Source organism: Oncorhynchus mykiss, chromosome 10 (genome assembly GCF_057628025.1).
Source record: "Oncorhynchus mykiss isolate SJ-2025 chromosome 10, ASM5762802v1, whole genome shotgun sequence".
Taxonomy (NCBI): Eukaryota; Metazoa; Chordata; class Actinopteri; order Salmoniformes; family Salmonidae; genus Oncorhynchus; species Oncorhynchus mykiss.
Window position 1 is genome coordinate 27,942,673 of NC_143031.1, and position 18,932 is coordinate 27,961,604.

At 44.6% G+C, this 18,932-nt stretch overlaps 1 protein-coding gene across 16 annotated transcripts in view; it reads right to left on the bottom strand.

Annotated features, from left to right (window-relative positions):
- The window catches only part of cux1a (cut-like homeobox 1a), a 206,866-nt gene that overhangs the window by 94,567 nt on the left and 93,367 nt on the right, over window positions 1–18,932 (bottom strand). For all 16 annotated transcript variants that reach the window (XM_090186277.1, XM_021617952.3, XM_090186273.1 and 13 more), the window contains 2 exons: window positions 15,367–15,414; window positions 4,366–4,444 (listed from right to left, as the gene is read on the bottom strand). In XM_090186277.1, the coding sequence (XP_090042403.1) occupies window positions 4,366–4,444; window positions 15,367–15,414 (127 nt within the window). The remainder of the gene's footprint in view (window positions 1–4,365; window positions 4,445–15,366; window positions 15,415–18,932) is intronic.

Below are 18,932 nucleotides of genomic sequence, written 5' to 3' on the forward strand. Positions count from 1 at the left end.
CAGACTGTACAGTATCTATCCAATAGTAGTACAGCATAGACAACCCACAGTGGTGAAAACTGTAGATGTATTGATGTACATATTGAATCATTTAATTAATCAAAAACAGTAAAACACATTGCGGATGACAGGAAAAAGTCTATGACTGATTGTGGTCCTCTTTTGAGTCAAGGTCAGAGATTGTGATGATGGTAATGAGTAAGGGATGGATAGGGAGGGGTTGGGATGTGGAGACTGGCAGGGTGTTCTAACACTGAGTCCTCCCCACCCTCCACGTTGGGCGCTGCCAGTCTTGCCAGCCCTGGCCTCATCAGTGCCCGGCATTGACACGGTCACTAATTGGCGTATGACTAATTATGCCCCAATTCCAGTTGATTTTCTTTAATGAGACAGCTGGGTTAATTATATAATCATATGATTACATTAGACCCCCTGGCCCCGAGAGAAAGAGAATAGGAGGAGGAAGCTAGGGGGAAGGGGGAGGAAGAGGAGGGATATGAAAAGTGATAGAGACTAGAGAGGGAAAGAAAGAGGGAGATAAAAAAAGAGACGAAGAGGGCGAGGGTGAGTAGACTAAGTATACAAAACATTTGGAACACCTGCTCTTTCCATGACAATCTGACCAGGTGACTCCAGGTGAAAGCTGAATGGGTAAGACAAAATATTTAAGTGCCTTTGAACGGGATGTGATGGTAGATGCGCACCGGTTTGTGTCAAGGACTGAAACCCTGCTGGTTTCCGTGTGTAACAAGAATGGTCCACCACGCAAAGGACATCCAGATAACTTGACACAACTGTGGAACACTTTCGACACCTTGTAGAGTTCATGTCCTGACAAATTGAGGCTGTTCTGAGGGCAAAGGGGGGTGCAACTCAATATTTGGAAGGTGTTCTTAATGTTTTGTACCGTCAGTGTACAAGCGTATGAGAGCATATTTAAGGCAGTCTGGAAACAGCAGAAGAGAGGGAAGAGGTCTGATCTTAGAGATGAAAGACATCCAGCGCCTCTATTCTCCTCTGAGTACACACACACACACACACACACACGTCCTTGGAGGGAGAAGCGATACATTCTCCAACACCAGACAAGCCATTGAGGACACAACAGCATTATCAAAGGCCCATTATGTCAACTTTGTTGTCCTGAGTTCTGACACCCTGCGTCATACACAGTGTAATCTAATATTCTGAAAGATCTAGCCTTGGACAGCCTGTTCCCATGTTACGTTTCTCATAAATCAATTTGATTGTGAAACACATACACTCTCCTGCACTGACTCTAAACACACACACACACTGAACTCTACCAAGACTCCACATACTGACACCCGACACATACACAAACGTGTACTGACGCCACACACACACACACACACAACTGTCTATTACCTATCCTATTGCCTAGTCACTTCACACCTACCTATATGTACATACACTATCTACCTCAATTACCTTGTACCCCTGCACATTGGCTCGCTGCTGATACTCCCTGTATATACACCCAGGTTATTTTTACTCGTCACTGTTATTCGTTATTCACTGTGTACACTATTTCTATTTCTTATTTGCTTATTTATCTTTAACTCTGTTGGAAAATCTCTTAAGTAAGCATTTCACTGTTAGTTAAACCTGCTGACAAATACCTTTTTTAATTTTTAATTTTAAATGTACTTTAATTTCTTGTCATAAAAAGTAACACTAGACAAACATCCTTGAAGGGTTATAATGGATCTCATCTTTCAGTCCCATTTAATGTTTTATTATATTAGTTAGGATGATACTCTCTTGTTATGTGTGCTTTGAATACCCCATATGATTAAACAAACTGACAGGAGAGAAGGTCATACTGTGACATTAGGGTGATGATGACTGCTGTCACAGTACTGGACTGTACAACATAGCCTGTCTCTGTGGGCCTAGTCCCAGGTCCTACCACTCTACTGCTGCTCTCTCCAGAACAGACAAACTACAGTGTGTGTCACATGGAATCTTTCTCTCCATGTCCTCCCTGGACTTCTAACCAGGAGATTGTCCCTTCACTAGACAGGCGGTGGCACCAGCCCTGTCTGGATGGGCATGTGTGTGTGTTCTGAGCAGAAGGAGTGAGACAGTGCCAACTGCTCAGTGCAGCCAGTCCAGCCTGCTGCAGAACACTAGGCTGTCTGTGAGAACAGTGTGAATATTTCTAAAGGTTGCATGAGAAGGCAAGAGGGCAGACGGGTGGAGACACCTGTCAACTTTGACATTCTATTGCATAGTGTCATCAGGATGAGAGTGAGGTAAGGTGCGTGTATTTTCCTTGGTGTGTCCAAAAGAGCTCAAAGGGGTGGACACACTGACGCTAGGTCTGTGTGATCACAAACACATCTGTGAGATAATCAGTGGAGTAGTGATCTCTCATCCTCAGACACGGAGACAAGAATGGACAGGATGCAGATTACAATGATAATACAGACATTCCTAGATTTTCCCACACAGGCAGACAACACACACACCACGTAAGAGAGCCAAGTCAAAGAGGTCTCTAGGTGCTGCTCCTCTGTCTTGGCAGGCTTTTAGCTCTCTGTGTGTGTGTGTGTGTGTGTGTGTGTGTGTGTGTGTGTGTGTGTGTGTGTGTGTGTGTGTGTGTGTGTGTGTGTGGCTGGGATCTCCAAAACACAAAAGCAGTAATTTACGCATGTACTACGTGGTTCCCCAGGCCAGCATGCTTGCTCCTACAGGCCTCTGTGTGTGTCTGTTCGCATGTGTGTGTCCATAAGGTTCACCAAGGAGGAAATGTGTTTCAGACAGACAGCCAGCTGCACACACACAGCTACACACACACAGGAAGACACACACACAGCCACACACACAGGATCGAGTCAGCTCAAAAAGCTCAGTCGGTCACAGACAAACACACACTCCAGTCCAGTCGACCTCCACTGCTGACTGTCTGTTTCCACTATTAGTCAGCCTATCCAAGTCCTCTAGTGCTTCAGTTAGGTGGAAAAACCATTGGCCAGGAGATCTCCATGGACAACAACACTGGTGTTAACAGTGACTGTGTGTCTGTCAGTGTGTTGAAATCATCAATGTACTCTCCATCAGGACCTAAAATGAACAATCGCCACCTGCAGGTAGGTTTTGGCGGGTAAGATGTGTATTTCACTAGCCACATTGGAGGTTGGTCAGGGCTCCATAGTGCACGCATTTCACTCGCATTTGTGAAAAAAAATAGTCAAATAGTCATTTATAGTAAAATAAAAGCTGCAGTAGCTGTTTTCAAAGTATTTCCGCCATTTTGCTTCATAGGTGGTAAATGAAACGCAACAAAATCAAAGAACTATAAATCCTATATAGCCTATTCCACCTTGCGCTGCAACACTGCCTGGCTGGGTGCTGTGCACACGTGAAGAGCTAAGTAAAAGATTCATTTTTAGAAGTGCTGTGCACAGGCATAAAAGTTTATCTAATTTACTTTAAACGAAAGTCTACTGAAATGAGACTGTCCTTGTGTTTCTTGGCTATTTACATTGTTTTGTTCACAAGCTATGTTGTTGGTCTATGTTCGAGTTTCAAATGCTAGGGAAGAGAAGACAACGCTTCTACTAGTCAGACTCAATCTAACAGGCACAGACATGACTGAGTCCCAATACCACGGCAACCTCCTGCCCTTAAAGGGGAAGGGGAAATTTGTCTAATGTGTTATTTTGGTTATATCAGGTCACAAAAACGTAATTATTCATTATAAACTGGGTGGTTTGAGCCCTAAATGCTGATTGGCTGACAGCCGTGGTATATCAGACCGTATACCACAGATATGACAAACTTACATTTTTACTGCTCTAATCACTTTGGTAACCAGTTTATAATAGCAATAAGGCACCTCGGGGGTTTGCGATATATGGCCAATATACCTGTGTCCAGGCACTCCACTTTGCACTGTGCATAAGAACAGCCCTTAGCAGTGGTAAATTGGCCATTTACCACACCCTATCTGGCCTTATTGCATAAATATACCACATTAGTTACTTCTTACTAGTAACGCAGGCTATGTTCTAGAAACATTGCAAAGCATGCTCATCCGTTTTTTTATGTTTTGTTGGTGTAAATTTTATTCCCCAAAAATATTTTTGGCTGGTAAGAAATCTGAGTGAATGGTAGATGTTTAAATCACAGTGTATGCCCTGCTCCCCATCCCTTCACAATTTACCTACCGCTCAGCACTCACAGGGCTCCTGGACGCACATTGTCTCAGGAACACCAAGAGAAGTCATCAGGAACGTGTCTGTGTATGCACGTATATGTGGCGCCAGAGACATGTGCCTCATAAACATGACAGATGTGTTTACGGTGCCTCGCATACACAGTTGCGATGAGACTTACCTGGGACATCGATGAATCTCTTGTACACGTTTAGGAAGGCAGCCTCTGACTCCTTACTTCTTTTACTCACTGCGTCGATCTGAAAGGAGAGATGGAGAGATTGGTTAAGAAAAGAGAGAGATAGTCGAGATGATACATTTTTTTCAGACAACACCCCAACACCCATAATCACATTTTCTGGCTTATAAACTTTGGCATCATCTTCCCTATACTATTCATTCCATCAAGATTAATCTAGTTTTATAGGACAAATAGTCACATATCCAATGTAGTTCAACATGAATCTGGTTTATATAAAAATGTATTCATTTTAAACATTTTCAGATCTATTAGTGCTACAATATCCACACAGATCTATTGACCACAGAATTTCAGTCTTAAAAACACATGAATAGTAATTTCATTAATGTAATTTAGTAACAACCTGCTAAAAGAGATTGAGCTTCCAACCCTCTCAGTTAATCATGGGTACTGAGTGCTTCACTGCTGTGGGCTGGGCAGACAGAAACTGGAAAGCACCAAGGCAGCTAACCAATGAGTCATGAAGAAGGTGACGTGATTTGGGGTTGGGCTAAGAGGCACCACAGACCTTGCTTCAAGTTCCTCAACAATCAAGTACAGGAGTATAGAGCTGTGGAAGAGGTCTTCTTCTATAGTCATGACATTTCTGTAGTACACAGGTGATATGATACAGCATTGCACCATTGCTTTTACATTAACTACAATGTACTGCACATGGCTCAAAAATCACAGATGATTTAAAGAGGTTTCAAAAATGGTTCTTTTTAGCTCCAAACCAACACTATACATCACAAATACCCGCCCATAAAACTAAACATTATAGATGTTGCAAAAGTGCTTCAGGAATCAGGATAGAACACAACAGCAACAGTCTCTGTGGCTCAACATCCATTCCAGATTGCCTCTCAAATACCGTATAAAAGATGAAAGAAAACACACTTTGGACATACAGTCAAATACTGTACCATATTCATCCTTGGCCCTTGGAGAAATAGGGAGAGGAGGAAAAATGCAGGCCACAGATGACTCTTCCCTGAACCCTCTCTCACCCTCAGTACCACACTGGGCAACAGCTGGCGAGAGAGGAGAAAGGGTTTTGTCCAAGCCTTTTTAAATTGCGTGGTTGGTTGGTGGATGTTTGGTGGATGGTTGGTTAAACACCATCTTTGGGTCATGTGACAGACGTAATGCATCGGCCCTCACACACTATTATAACCCCCCACGCGTTGATGCATTTTGGATCAGCTTTCAGTCACATGGAAGCAACTATATTAGTGGTGAGTACTCTATGTACACCATCACACACCTGTTTTATATGATCTAACACACACACATAAGCATGCTAAACCCTTAAAGCCAGAGCTGTGCTCTATACATTACACCACCTCGCAATAAAATAATTTCCTAATGTATAGATGGCCGATGTAAGTCATTTGGATCTAATACCACTCTGGATCTAATACAGTATAACCTTTATTCAACAAGATAAAGACGTATTGGTCGTCAAAATGACCAACTGTACTGTTCTTCCTTTTCAAGATACTCACCATTTGGCCTAGGTAAACTACCATAGTAAACTACCATAGTAAAGTACTTTTTTAATCCACTTGCAGACTTCTACCTGCAGTGTATAAGAGTAAGAATTGGTAAGATTGGCCTAGCTACATGAGCTAATGATAGACAGTGGGCCCGCCCACTGTGGGGTTCAGAGTCTTCATGTGTGTGGCTGTTGTTGAGGTTGCACCGAGCAGCCCAGAAGTAGCGTGTGCGTGTGTGTTGTGTGTGTCTGTGGTGTCTCCTGAGAGCCCAGTCCAGGCCTGACTGTGCGTTCCTCCACTGCTCTGGGAGTGTGAGCAGCCAGCCAGCCAGTCCTGGCATCGCCTCTGAACTGGGCCAAAGCCAGCTAACTGGGTCATCCCTGGGTAGAGGAGGGGATGGGAGGAGGAAGCAGGGGAGAGCTACTGTACCACACTGCTAGTGTCAGTCAGCCAGGATCTACTTCAAGTGTTTTTTGGACTAAAAGCACACACACTTAGACCAAACACACACATCCACCTCCCCCCAACACACACGCATACATACCACCTCCCCCCAACATTTACACTTTCCTTCCCAACCCATAGGGTGGCAGTGTTTGCTCAAATTCACAAAAAGATGCATCACAGTACAACTGCAAGTCAGCAACTTACACAAAGTTAAAAGTGTCCAGAACTACAGTGTTTACAGACACCAAACAGTGGGTTCCTAAAGGAGAAATCAAATAAAAACAATGTTTTGGACGTCTCCTGCCCAGACTCTGTTAGAGGTTTTGATTTATGGAGCGAGGCAGGCAGTTGCCACTGACAAACGCCAGTGAGCCCCAGTCACTCTATGCTCCTATGGGAAACATGTTCAAATGGGCTTTTGCTGGAAAACATCTGGATCCAAACTAGGCAGCGCCAAGTTCCCAAGTTCCCCCTCCCTCCCTCCCTCTCCCCCTTTCTCTCCTTCTCTCTATCGCAGATGGAGCAATTAATGTTCCCTGCTTACTGGGCAAAGGGATCCACCAGACATCTTGTCAGGAAAAGGCTGCTTCCCTCTTTGGCTTTCCATTGAAAGTGAAGAGAAAGGGGGAGAAGGTGAAGTGGGATAGATAGTGACTGGGGGGGTTGAGGAGGGAGAGAGAGGTAAGGTAATGGGATGGGATGGATGGCACCTGGAGAGTGTGTGTGTGTGTGTGTGTGTGTGTGTGTGTGCCAAGGTCCTGCGTGACTGTGCGGCCATGGCTCAGTGCAGATTATCTGCCTCTCTCTCCAATGCAGTCCCATACACATTCTGACAGGGGAGGGCATCTGGCAACGCCGGCCGTGCTGCCTTCTGAATGATCACACACACACATACAAAGACACAAACAGATGATTCCTCTCTGTGTGTGCGTGTGTGTGTTAGTCCGTTTGTGTTAAAAAGGCGAGATTTGGGCCGACGCCAAAGCTGACCAGCTCACAGGTATAGCATAACACACCTCCAATGAACCATCTGGACTCTTTAGGGGTGCGGGAACAACTTAAAAATAGACGGTGGTTGCTAGCCTAATGACACTAGCGGGAGCTAGATGAAACACAAGGAAGGCTTTGGCATCGGCTTAGGGGCCAGGGGAAACCGTTGGCCTGCTTGTCTCTGTCTGTGACCTGGCCTAACCCCTTAATTGCAGAGCAGGTTTTAAGCTGTGGATAACTGATCCGGAGTGGTGTGCGTGTGCGGGGGAGAGAGAGTATATGTGTGTGTGTGTTTGAGTGTGTTTCTTTTTGGGTTGGGTAGGAGGGATTACTGGCTTTGCAGCTTTCTTTTAAGCGGGGAATTATAGACTGAGAGGACGGTGACTTAGAGCATCCTCTGGGCTTCCTAGGGAAACAGGAAACAGCTAGCTAGCTCCCTCTCTTCATCTCGGTGTCACCTAGGGTTGTCATATGGCGGGCCTAACACACTAGGCCTACTTGCAGGCAGCTACCGTAGTATGGATATATAGTTCTACTAATTTTCCTCATTGCTGTAGCCTTACATTAGAAGTAGGTTGATGTTCCTCTAACCACTGGTCCAGGGTCAGATGTTTTCTAATCCCCCTAATGGTGGTGAGGATTGGGTATTTGGTCATCTGATCCTAGATCTGTGATTACAGCCAACGTTTACCTTGTACAACATTAAAGATCTCATCATAAGAGTGGAGCTGGGATAGGATGGAGGAGCGAAACGGCATCACACATTGATGGTCTGTGATGGCTGACACATTGCTCCTCTGGGGCAGATCGGGCGTCGCCTGGAATCAGCGTCAGTGCCATAGGGAAATCAGAGAACGAGCACCACCCTGTGCCATCATCACAGTCACCCCCTCTCTTTGTGTGCCATCGGGGCGGGAGGCGCTGGAGAGAGCACAGCTTAATCATATACAGAAGGAGGGACATCTGACTCAAGGATACGGTAGAGAGGAGTGTGTTCGAGAACAGGTATGGGGCAGGTATGTCTTTACATAATCACACACATTTTTTTAAATGTAACCTTTATTTAACTAAGCAAGTCAGTTAAGAACAAATTCCTATTTGTGATGACGGCCTACCGAGGAACATTGGGTTAACTGCTTTGTTCAGGGTCAGAACAACGGTCCTGACGGGCCGCCCCCAGGTGGTGAGGGTAGGAAACATCTCCACCCCGCTGATCCTCAACACTGGTGCCCCACAAGGGTGCGTTCTCAGCCCTCTCCTGTACTCCCTGTTCACCCATGACTGCGTGGCCATGCACACCTCCAACTCAATCATCAAGTTTGCAGACGACACTACACTGGTAGACTTGATTACCAACAATGACGAGACGGCCTACAGGGAGGAGGTGAGGGCCCTCGGAGTGTGGTGTCAGGAAAATAACCTCACACTCAATGTCAACAAAACAAAGGAGATGATCCTGGACTTCAGGAAACAGCAGAGGGAGCAGCCCCATTTCCACATCGACGGGACAGCAGTGGGGAAGGTGGAAAGTTTTAAGTTCCTTGGCGTACACATCACGGACAAACTGAAATGGTCCACCCACACAGACAGCTTCGTGAAGAAGGCGCAGCACTGGGGGCAAACTACCTGCCCTCCAGGACACCTACACCACCCGATGCCACAGGAAGGCCAAAAAGATCATCAAGGACAACAACCACCCGAGCCACTACCTGTTCACCCCGCTATCATCCAGAAGGTGAGGTCAGTACAGGTGCATCAAAGTGGGGACCGAGAGACTGAAAAACAGCTTCTATCTCAAGGCCATCAGACTGTTAAACAGCCACCACTAACACTGAGTGGCTGCTGCAAACATACTAACTCATCTCTAGCCACTTTAATAATGGAAAATTGATGTAATAAATGTATCACTAGCCACTTTAAACAATGCCACTTTATATAATGTTTACATACCCTACATTACTCATCTCATATGTATATACTGTACTCTATACCATCATATATTTTTATGTACATATTCTTATTAATTCCTTATAAGGTAGCTGTTGTGAAATTGTTAGGTTAGATTACTTGTTAGATATTACTGCATGGTCGGAACTAGAAGCACAAGCATTTCGCTACACTCGCATTAACATCTGCTAACCATGTGTATGTGACAATAAAATTTGATTTGAACAGATTTTTACCTTGTCAGCTAAGGGATTTGATCCAGCAACCTTTTCAGTTACTGTCCCAATGCTCTAACCACCAGGCTACCTGCCGCCCAATTCACACAGAATCCTTTTGAAAACACACTTTTAATAACCTGATATAAGTTGAGGCCCATCCCAGTCTCCCCTTTTTACTGTATGCCTATGCTAACACACACACACACACACACACTGTCTGAGAGTTGAGCTAATCACAGCACTGTGCGATCTGCCAACTTAACTTTCACAGCCTTCTCCCTGGGCTCCCGGTGCCCTTACGACGAGACAGACATCCAAAATTACACTGCAATTATGCAAAATCTGTAGTGACTTCCTGCATTTGTCCCACTCCTATGCCACTTTGTACGTGTCTCTCTCTGCCACAGCCATCACGTCTCCTGAAGGTCTCTCTGTAGCATTCGGTTGCCTGACTAGGCTTTGTGGGGTTTGGAAGTGGCACACTGATTCCGTGTGCCCTTAAATAAAATAATAGCCTACACTGCGCACTAACAATTTACTCACATTTAAATCTCATTCCTAGCCTAGTGGTTAGAGCGTTGGACTAGTAACCGGAAGGTTGCGAGTTCAAACCCCCGAGCTGACAAGGTACAAATCTGTCGTTCTGCCCCTGAACAGGCAGTTAACCCACTGTTCCCAGGCCGTCATTGAAAATAAGAATTTGTTCTTAACTGACTTGCCTGGTTAAATAAAGGTAAAATAAAAAAAATAAAAAAATCAGGGTTGGGGAGTAACAGATTACATGTAAGGGATTACAAAAAAACTAACTGTAATCTGTTACTTTACCAGCAAAAATATTGTCATCAGATTACAGATACTTAAAAAAAAAACTCCCGTTTCCATTTAAGAAACGTTTTCAAACAGAATCAGCCTAACGAATACGCTCCCAGTGGACAGCCAGTGGAATAATATTCCAGTCTATGGAATAAAAGTTTGAGTTCCTCCCTTCTAAAGTCCCCTGTGGTATTGTGCTCCATACTGTCAAAACAAGTTTCATTTAAGAAGACCACAAGTGAGAGCATCTAGTTTTCCACATACAAATAGCGTTTTTCGCTAGTGCTCAAAGCATGCCATTTCAATAGCACCATTTATTTTTCAGCTTGAACCAATGAGCCCCAATCAGTCCTCCATGACAACAAAATCATAAACAGAGTAGGATAATTAGTTCTTCATTTTTGGGTTATGCTCAGGTAAAACAATTAGGCTAATCTATATTTCCAAATTCGATTCTTGAAGATCAAAGGGTATTCAATTAATTGGAATGACTGGGACTCTGACAGACAGTTTTTTAATGTAAAGATACAGACTAATCGTATTATTATCTGAAGTAGAAAGCAATGGGTTAGAAGAAGCCTACATAACCAACACAAAGTAAAATGCAACATCCATTTATGGCCAGCTATGTAAACTCTAACATTGATTTATCCTGCAAGAGGTCGTTCAATTGGTAATATTCATTTTTTTCCTCTTTTAATGCCTCTTGACGTTTATAAGTCTTCTCCTTATGGTAGAACTGATCAATTTCCTCTAGATGGACCAGCTGCAAAGTCAGAATTGGCTACATTGTAAAAACGTTTGAACTTTTTGGTAACTTTTTGGTCTTAATTTAAGTTTAGGGTTACACATATGGTTAGCAGTGTGGTTAGGGTTATGTTTAAATCAGATTTTATGACTTTGTGGCTGTTCCAGCTACTAACCTGCACCTCTTAAGGGGAAAGTAATCAGATGACATTACTGAGTTTGGGTAATCCAAAAGTTCTTAATATTTTGGGACAAGTCATTAACCGTAATGGAGTACATTTAGAAAGTAACCAACACAACCCTGTTCCTTAGCGACTGATTTCTTGACACGCCACTGACTGACTCGATGCTGGTTCTTCCCTCTTCATTTACAGTGCCAGTTCGTCATCAAGCTACAGTTGCTGTGGCTGTAAAATGCATCTGGGATAGACTGAGTAGTGTCTTGGAGAAGCAGAGATGGTCCGGGGAGAGACGGAGAACACCCCGGTGGCGTCACACACCACATTCATACATCACACTTCATGCAAGGATGGATTCCCTCCGAAGCTTTGGCGACAGTAGGGACAGCATCAAGGGAGACCAGGAAAGAATTTGTTTCGTGCATGCATGTGTAAGTGTGTGTGAGTAGGTGGGGGAGGCTACAGTTGCAGTGGGTGGTGGTATGGTAGAAAGATCCCCCCCCGCTCTCCCCAAGAGGGGGTGCCATTGAGCTCTCCTGCCCTCCTTCCCTCCCGTCAACCCTCCCCCTGCTGTGGTGTGTGTCCACATGGGCCTGTGGGTGCCGAGTGCTGAGCTCTGCTCCCCATTGTGTTCTCATTTCCTGACAGGAAAAGAAGCGCTCGCTCATTTCACAAATAAAATGTAAAAAACTGAAACCGTAAGAAAGAAAGAGAAACAACCCAAACAGATCTAGCTGCCTGGCTCCTCTCCCTAACCCTTGAGGCCTTCCAGAAGTCTTAGAGCATCTCATATATTCTAATGCGCCGCACTTCATGCTCTGCCTTGTGTATAAGGAACAGAGGGAACAGAAAAATTGACTTTTTCCCTCTCCTTCCCCCTATGGGGAGAGCTGAAATGATTGTGTACTGTGTCTCTGTATCTGACAATCTGTACTTTGAATCTCGCCGGGTCTCCATTTAGTCATTTGTTTTGCTCCCTAATAAAGCAGTCAACACTACTGCTTTCACATGAGGAGCCATTTCTGAGATCTGGAACACCGTTATCTCTCAGCCAGCTGATGCTCATGGAAAACAAAGTGGAAGCCCCAAATTCCTGAGATGATAAGTTGGGCCTTCGCGAAGGTCAGGGACTTCTCCTGTCCTTGCCAATCGCCCTATTCATCCACAGAGGAGATAAATTAAAATGGCTGCAGGAGTCTCAGGCTGGTGCCTGTGAGCCGGGCCCGTGTGATGTGGGGGGAGTAGTGGGTATTTTTAAACCTGGGGTGATTTAAACAGGGGCGATTAACTCCGTCAATAATAGGCCTGGGGGCCCTCACAAATTGCTCGCTCCAACCACAATGAACGCTAATGGGCCAGACAGGCTGCGGTGCGGTTCCGCCCTGCCTGAGAGAGGTGTACAGGGAGCCGTCTTTCCAGCCCCTTTAACTTCATGAAATTTATATGGCACTCCTTGCTACTGAATTATAAAGAAGTGCTTTTAGTCGCTGAAGCAGCGTCTTTATTTGGAGGCGTCGGCGATAGACATTTTGAGGGTTCGAGGGTGACAGACATTTGAAGCAAGGAAAATCTTTAAAATAGCCGGCATTACTGTACTTTCTTTCCATTCGGTCTTCTTTTCTTAAATCGCACCATCTACACTCTGTTTCATATTAGGGATTTCCTGTCCAGGGGTCTATATATAGGCCTATATAGCTAGGCAGAGCCGGGCTGATAACAGCCACTGACCAATTACTGAGTCATGGCACGCAGTAGCAGCTAGGAGTTTTATTTAGCAGCCATTTAGAGGGCAGCCACATTCTTGGGCCTCTCAGTGAGAGAGTGGGCTTTGTTTTAGGAGATCCAGAGCACTTAACAAAATAATACTTTAAGAGCCAACAGGAATAGGAATATAATTAAGTGGTGACTAATTACTGTCAGGGATAAGAAGCTGACTGGGGTGCTGGGTGTAACATGGCAACACAATGGTGCTCATAGAAAACACTGGGGAGCGTTGGGAGACATGTGATCATCAAAGTGGTCAAAACGACAGTTTGATTTCAAGGCGCACGCCTAAGACTACAATGTACAGTTTGCGTTTCCCTGAAGGGATTTCTCAATTAATCAAATATCTCAGTACAGTGGAATTAACTTAATAATACCCATCAGATGAGTTGAAAGTAATAGAATATCTTTAAGCATGAGAGAAATTTGTTGTAAAAACAAATGAGGTAGCAAACAACCAATCAAAATAAAGGTGTACCACATGGCTTCTTTTTCTAACAATGTATTTAATTGTTGCACTAAGTAACGCTGCATAGTACTGGTAAATCCTCCTGGAACAGGAAAACCAGAAACAGGACCATGACTCATGGGTCAGACGAATAGTGATGTTCTAGTATCATTTCTGTCTTAAGTAACCTACTGTCTTTTTCTGGAATTGAAAGGCACTGTATACAAAATAGTGTACTGCACATGAAAAAATACACTGGTTGGTGTCCACGAGAAGGCAGAGAACTCCAAACATAACATATAAAGGGAGTAGCAGGCCTTTTAATTATGTTCAGACTAAACTCAAAACATTTTATATCATGAATTAGTGAGGTAGACTCACAAATGCATGCTCCGAATTAAAAATGCAATCTGACAGTGGCAAAATGTTACAGTCCTCCATCATTACCAAATTAAATATGCACTAAGCAAGACAGAGGACAAATTTGCAGTCGACAAACACTTATCATGCATCTGTCCCCTAAAATAGTTGACAGATTTATGGATGTCACTTTGTTTGGATGAGACATTGCTGCCTGTCAAGAATGAAAGTGCCTCAAGCCAACATAAACACCAGTGTGACCACATCAGTGCCTATTCTAAAAATGTATTCTAATTGATTCATAGGATTGAATTGAAATCCTTTCCTGATTTGACAAAGATTAAAAGTGAATTGACTGTAGTAATTCAGGCAGTGCCTCCAGCCGAGGCAGGCCCCAGCAGTAGCAGTATAGCAGCGGAGGCACTCAGAGGAGTCAGGCTGGGCCTGTTCAGATGCTCTCCATAAAGCCCTCACATCGCTAAGCCCTTATTTACTGCAGGAGTGGCACTTGAGGAGGAATTAAGAGCTGGCGCCAGAAACACAGCTCTCACTCCCACACCCCTCCTCCCTGCCTCAAGTCTCACAGCTCACATTATTATCATTAAAGTACCCTAAATCAATTCTGAAGTTACCATACTTTCAGAGCAGTGCAAGGGGCGCTCTCAGGACAAAATGTTAAATCGGCAGGGCCGCTCTTCCCTGTGGCTGGCCTAGGCTGTCAGGGCGCATTGTCAGGGTCAGGGATTTAAACCCGCCGCGGTCATAGTGGGCATTGCGCCCCCACCCTGCACACCCTCCAGAATAGAGGGTTAAAGCGCTATTGCCATCAGCCGCCCGCAACCTCACCCCCCCTGTCCACCCGCGAATCAGCCCATGGTGCAAACTGGCTCATTTACTCTCATCCACACCCCCGTGCTCACATTTCTGAGGCAATGATACCACAATATCGCACACACAGACACACAGAAAGTCAGATTCAGTACAAGAGACAATTGGCAACATGTTTCTCCCATTGGCAAATCATTATTCAGGAGGCCAATTGCATTCATTTTAGCAGATATCAAAAGGAGCTTTGCATCAGACGATGTGACACATAGCCATACAGGGGAGGTGGGGGTTTATGAAACAGAGAAAGGCATGTCTGCCTGGAGTTTAAGACTGAAGCTCTGATCAGGAGCAGTTTGGCTGGAATATTTTAAGGGGATGCAATTTAAACATGGCTGGGAGCTAGAGAGCCTCATAAAAGGACACAAATAATGGACTCCCCTGGCGAGGGCTCCACTGGGGAAGGGAAGGCTCCTCCAGCAGGAGAGCAGAGCAGCCAGCCAGCAGAAGTCTAGCCAGACAGAGACAGCACATGTCAGCCTTTATGGAGTGTGTCAGGGGGCCACTGTCTACCCGCAAAAACAAAATGTCCACCATCCCTCACAACATACACGATGTACAGTAGGCTACACACAAACACACATCCTTAAATCGATAAAGGAAAGCTAGGCATTAAATGTTCTAGAGTTTTAAATAGCACTCACCTCTGCTTGGAAGCCCTTTAGCAATGGAGCTACCTGCTTTCGCAGATCCTGCAAGACAAAAAAAGAAGAAGGAAATGGATTAGCATCGCATAACAATGCTACCTTGTGGGAGAGCAAAACACAATACATTCTCATACGGTGAAAATGGCCACATTCTCTGTTTCCACAGTCTTTAACACCTTGGTCATTGACTTTCATCCCCACAGTATTGAGCAGAAACCTCTTACAAACTAACCATATGTTTAGTTTAGCAAAGCCAGGCCCCATTTTCACTACATTCTCTCTGCGAGGCAAAATCCCTACTGTCAACTCTGATGGATGAGGGAGAGTGTTGCCTTTTGTTCCCAGATACGGAGCATAGAAACACATTAAACATATGAAAATGGGGATCCTGATTTGTCCAAACCCTCCCAGAGGGAAGGTTTGTTCTCTGGGAAAAGGAGGAAGAAAAACAAAACAGAGTATCACCTTGTGCTGCCCTTGAATGAGAGCAGAGGACGCTGTGCTTAAAGGAAAAGTGTGTGGCATACATTTACTCTCCCTCTCACCCTCTCTCGCCATGACTCAGTTGTTTCTGGTTAAATTACCATTCAAGCAAAAACAGAAAAACGTAGAGAGGCTACATGCAAATGTGGGCTCTGTTCATTAATTCACTTCTAAAAGTAATGTTAGGCCTGAAAAATTGTCCAACTTCAACAGCCGACTATTTCTGTAGAGTTATTTGTCTGTTTAACTTGGGAGAAACTGGGTTGTCTCGAATCTGTGGCGGATGAAAACAAGTGAATTTACAAAGTCTCCAATCAAAACAAACGTTGTTCCGACCTTACTCAAGCAATGATGAATCTTACCTTGGGCAACCTACAGTGGAGCGATGCGACACCTCGCCATTAAAGTATATCTGATTATGGCCAATTTCAATGTCTCTTTTCATTTGAACAGAGCAGGCGTGTTTGATCATAAAATGTAATTAAATGCGCCCCTGAATAAATCTTAGCTGGGTACAAAAAGGCCTTACATGAGGCCTCCCTATAGGAATGCACAGCATGCTCCAAAACAGAACTGACCACTGAAACCGAGTTAGCAGCAGCCAGTTAGTGGAATGCAATGCATGTACACACGTGCACACACACCAAGTACACTCCTATAAGACTGGCCCACATTAGTCTGGTGGACATTTCAGTCACCCTCAGGATACAGTATAGGTGTACTCTGACACTTGCAGAACACATGCACAGTCCAATGACACAGTATAACCTCTGTAACCTATTACTGAAACCGTGTCAATTGTGAAATGTACAAAATGCATGAAGGGCCATATATTTTAAGCTGACCAACCCTAACTTGCAGGGTAGACATTACAACTGTGTGAAATGTAGAGCTCTTAAATGCCTATGGGTTTCTGTTGTATCCTCTTCCCCATCTCTCCTCTTGTTTTACTTTCTCTCCCTCCACATTGATGTGTGTAAGTGTGCCTCCTATGACTGACTGATGTTTACACCAGTCTCCCCCCGCTCTTCCCTTCCCCTCCCTCCCTCCCTCCCTCCCTCTAGGGAGCCTCTATGGAAGACTTTTGGGACTGGCTGACCCAGACCATACCATGCTGTGGTAAGCTTTTATTAGCGTGATGCTAGGTAGGTACCTAGTGTGCTGGACTTTTCCCAGTCCCCTGGAGGGAGCAGCTGAGCCCGCTGATCTCCCGTCGCCACTGGCTACCGTACAGATCACCTTTATGAAGGGGCCACGTGACAAAAAGGAAACATCGCTCAACATCTGGTTTCAACATAACACTCCTGCCCCGGCCAAGAGAACTCCAAAGTCTTTCTGGATCTCGACAGGGAAACACACGCACACACACACGCACACTGCTCGAGATCTGCAAATGCAATTGCCCCAAATTTGATATACAGAGAGCCCCACTGCATAAAAATGATCTTTACTCTGACGGATACAAAGGCTTGACCAAGTGACCAATAAAAGCTAGCCCAGTAAACACTGATCTTCAGGCCAGAGTGATTGAGGACACACATTACATGGTTCACAAGGGGTTCAGATGGAGGGAGCAGGTCCATGAAAACCACACGGAAATGCAATTTGTACCTACATACATACATACATACATACATATACTGAACCAAAAATATAACCGAACATGCACCAATTTCAAAGATTTGACTGAGTTACAGTTCATATAAGGAAATCAGTCAATTGATATAAATTAATTAGGCCCTAATCTATGGATTTCACATGACTGGGAATACAGATATGCATCTGACTGGGCAGGGGTGCAGACATGGGTGGGCTGTGCCCAGTCAGATGCATATCTATATTCCCAGTCATGTGAAATCCATAGATTAGGGCCAATCATAATTCATTTTCATTTTCATTTTTTAATTCATAATTCAGGTCCTGGGCTGCCATAGTTACATGTGGTCTGGGGTTGTGAGGCCGGTTAGACGTACTGCCAAATTCTTTAAAACAGTGGTTCCCAAACGTTTATAGTCCCGTACCCCTTCAAACATTCAACCTCCAGCTGCGTACCCCCTCTATAACCAGGGTCAGCGCACTCTCAAATGTTGTTTTTTGCCATCATTGTAAGCCTGCCACACACACTATACAATATGCTTAATAAACATAATAATTACTTTTTGTCACAAGCTGGCTCGTGGGAAGTGAAAATGAGCTCTTATAGGACCAGGACACATATAATAATATACTAATAATAATCAATCATTTTGCTCTTTATTTAACCAGCTTACATATTAAACCTTATTTGTTAATCGAAAATTGTGAATAACTCACCACAGGTTAATGAGAAGGGTGAGCTTGAAAGGATGCAAATAACTCATAATGGTGGGTTGTATTGGAGAGTCTCAGACTTAAATCATTTTCATTTTAGTTTTCATGCTAGTGAGGGCTGAGAATCCACTCTCACATAGGTACGTGGTTGCGAAGGGCATCAGTGTCTTAACAGCGCGATTTGCCAAGGCAGGATACTCTGAGCACAGCCCAATCCAGAAATCTGGCATTGGCTTCTGATGCATTTGTGGCTTGAATGGGAGCAAGTTCCCGCAGCAGTGTTCCAACATCTAGTGGAAAGCCTTCCCAGAAGAGTGGAGGCTGTTACAGCAGCAAAGGGGGAACCAACTCCATATTAATGCCCATGATTTTGGAGTGAGATGTTCAACGAGCAAGTGTCCACATACTTTTGGTCATGTAGTGTACATCACCTCTCAAACTAAAAGGGATTGTTATGGGGATTGCATTTCTTTTTAACTCTCCACCACCAGGGAGCTCCCTGTCTTGGAAACCGGCCCAGATCTCCAGGGAGGCAAGCATGCAGGACCATAACACAAACACACACGCATTACAATCACAAGGTATCCTCAGAGAGCTGGAGGGAGCAGTGGGAGAGAGGTCGTGAGAAGGGGGAAAAGGAGGGGAGAGAAAGAGGGTGAGAAGTGTAAGAAGGTAGGAGAAGAGGACAAGAGTCTGATACCACAATGAGTTTACAAGCTTTACTTCAGACATGGCCTTCCTCAGGGATCCCTCCACTGGATGCCTGACAC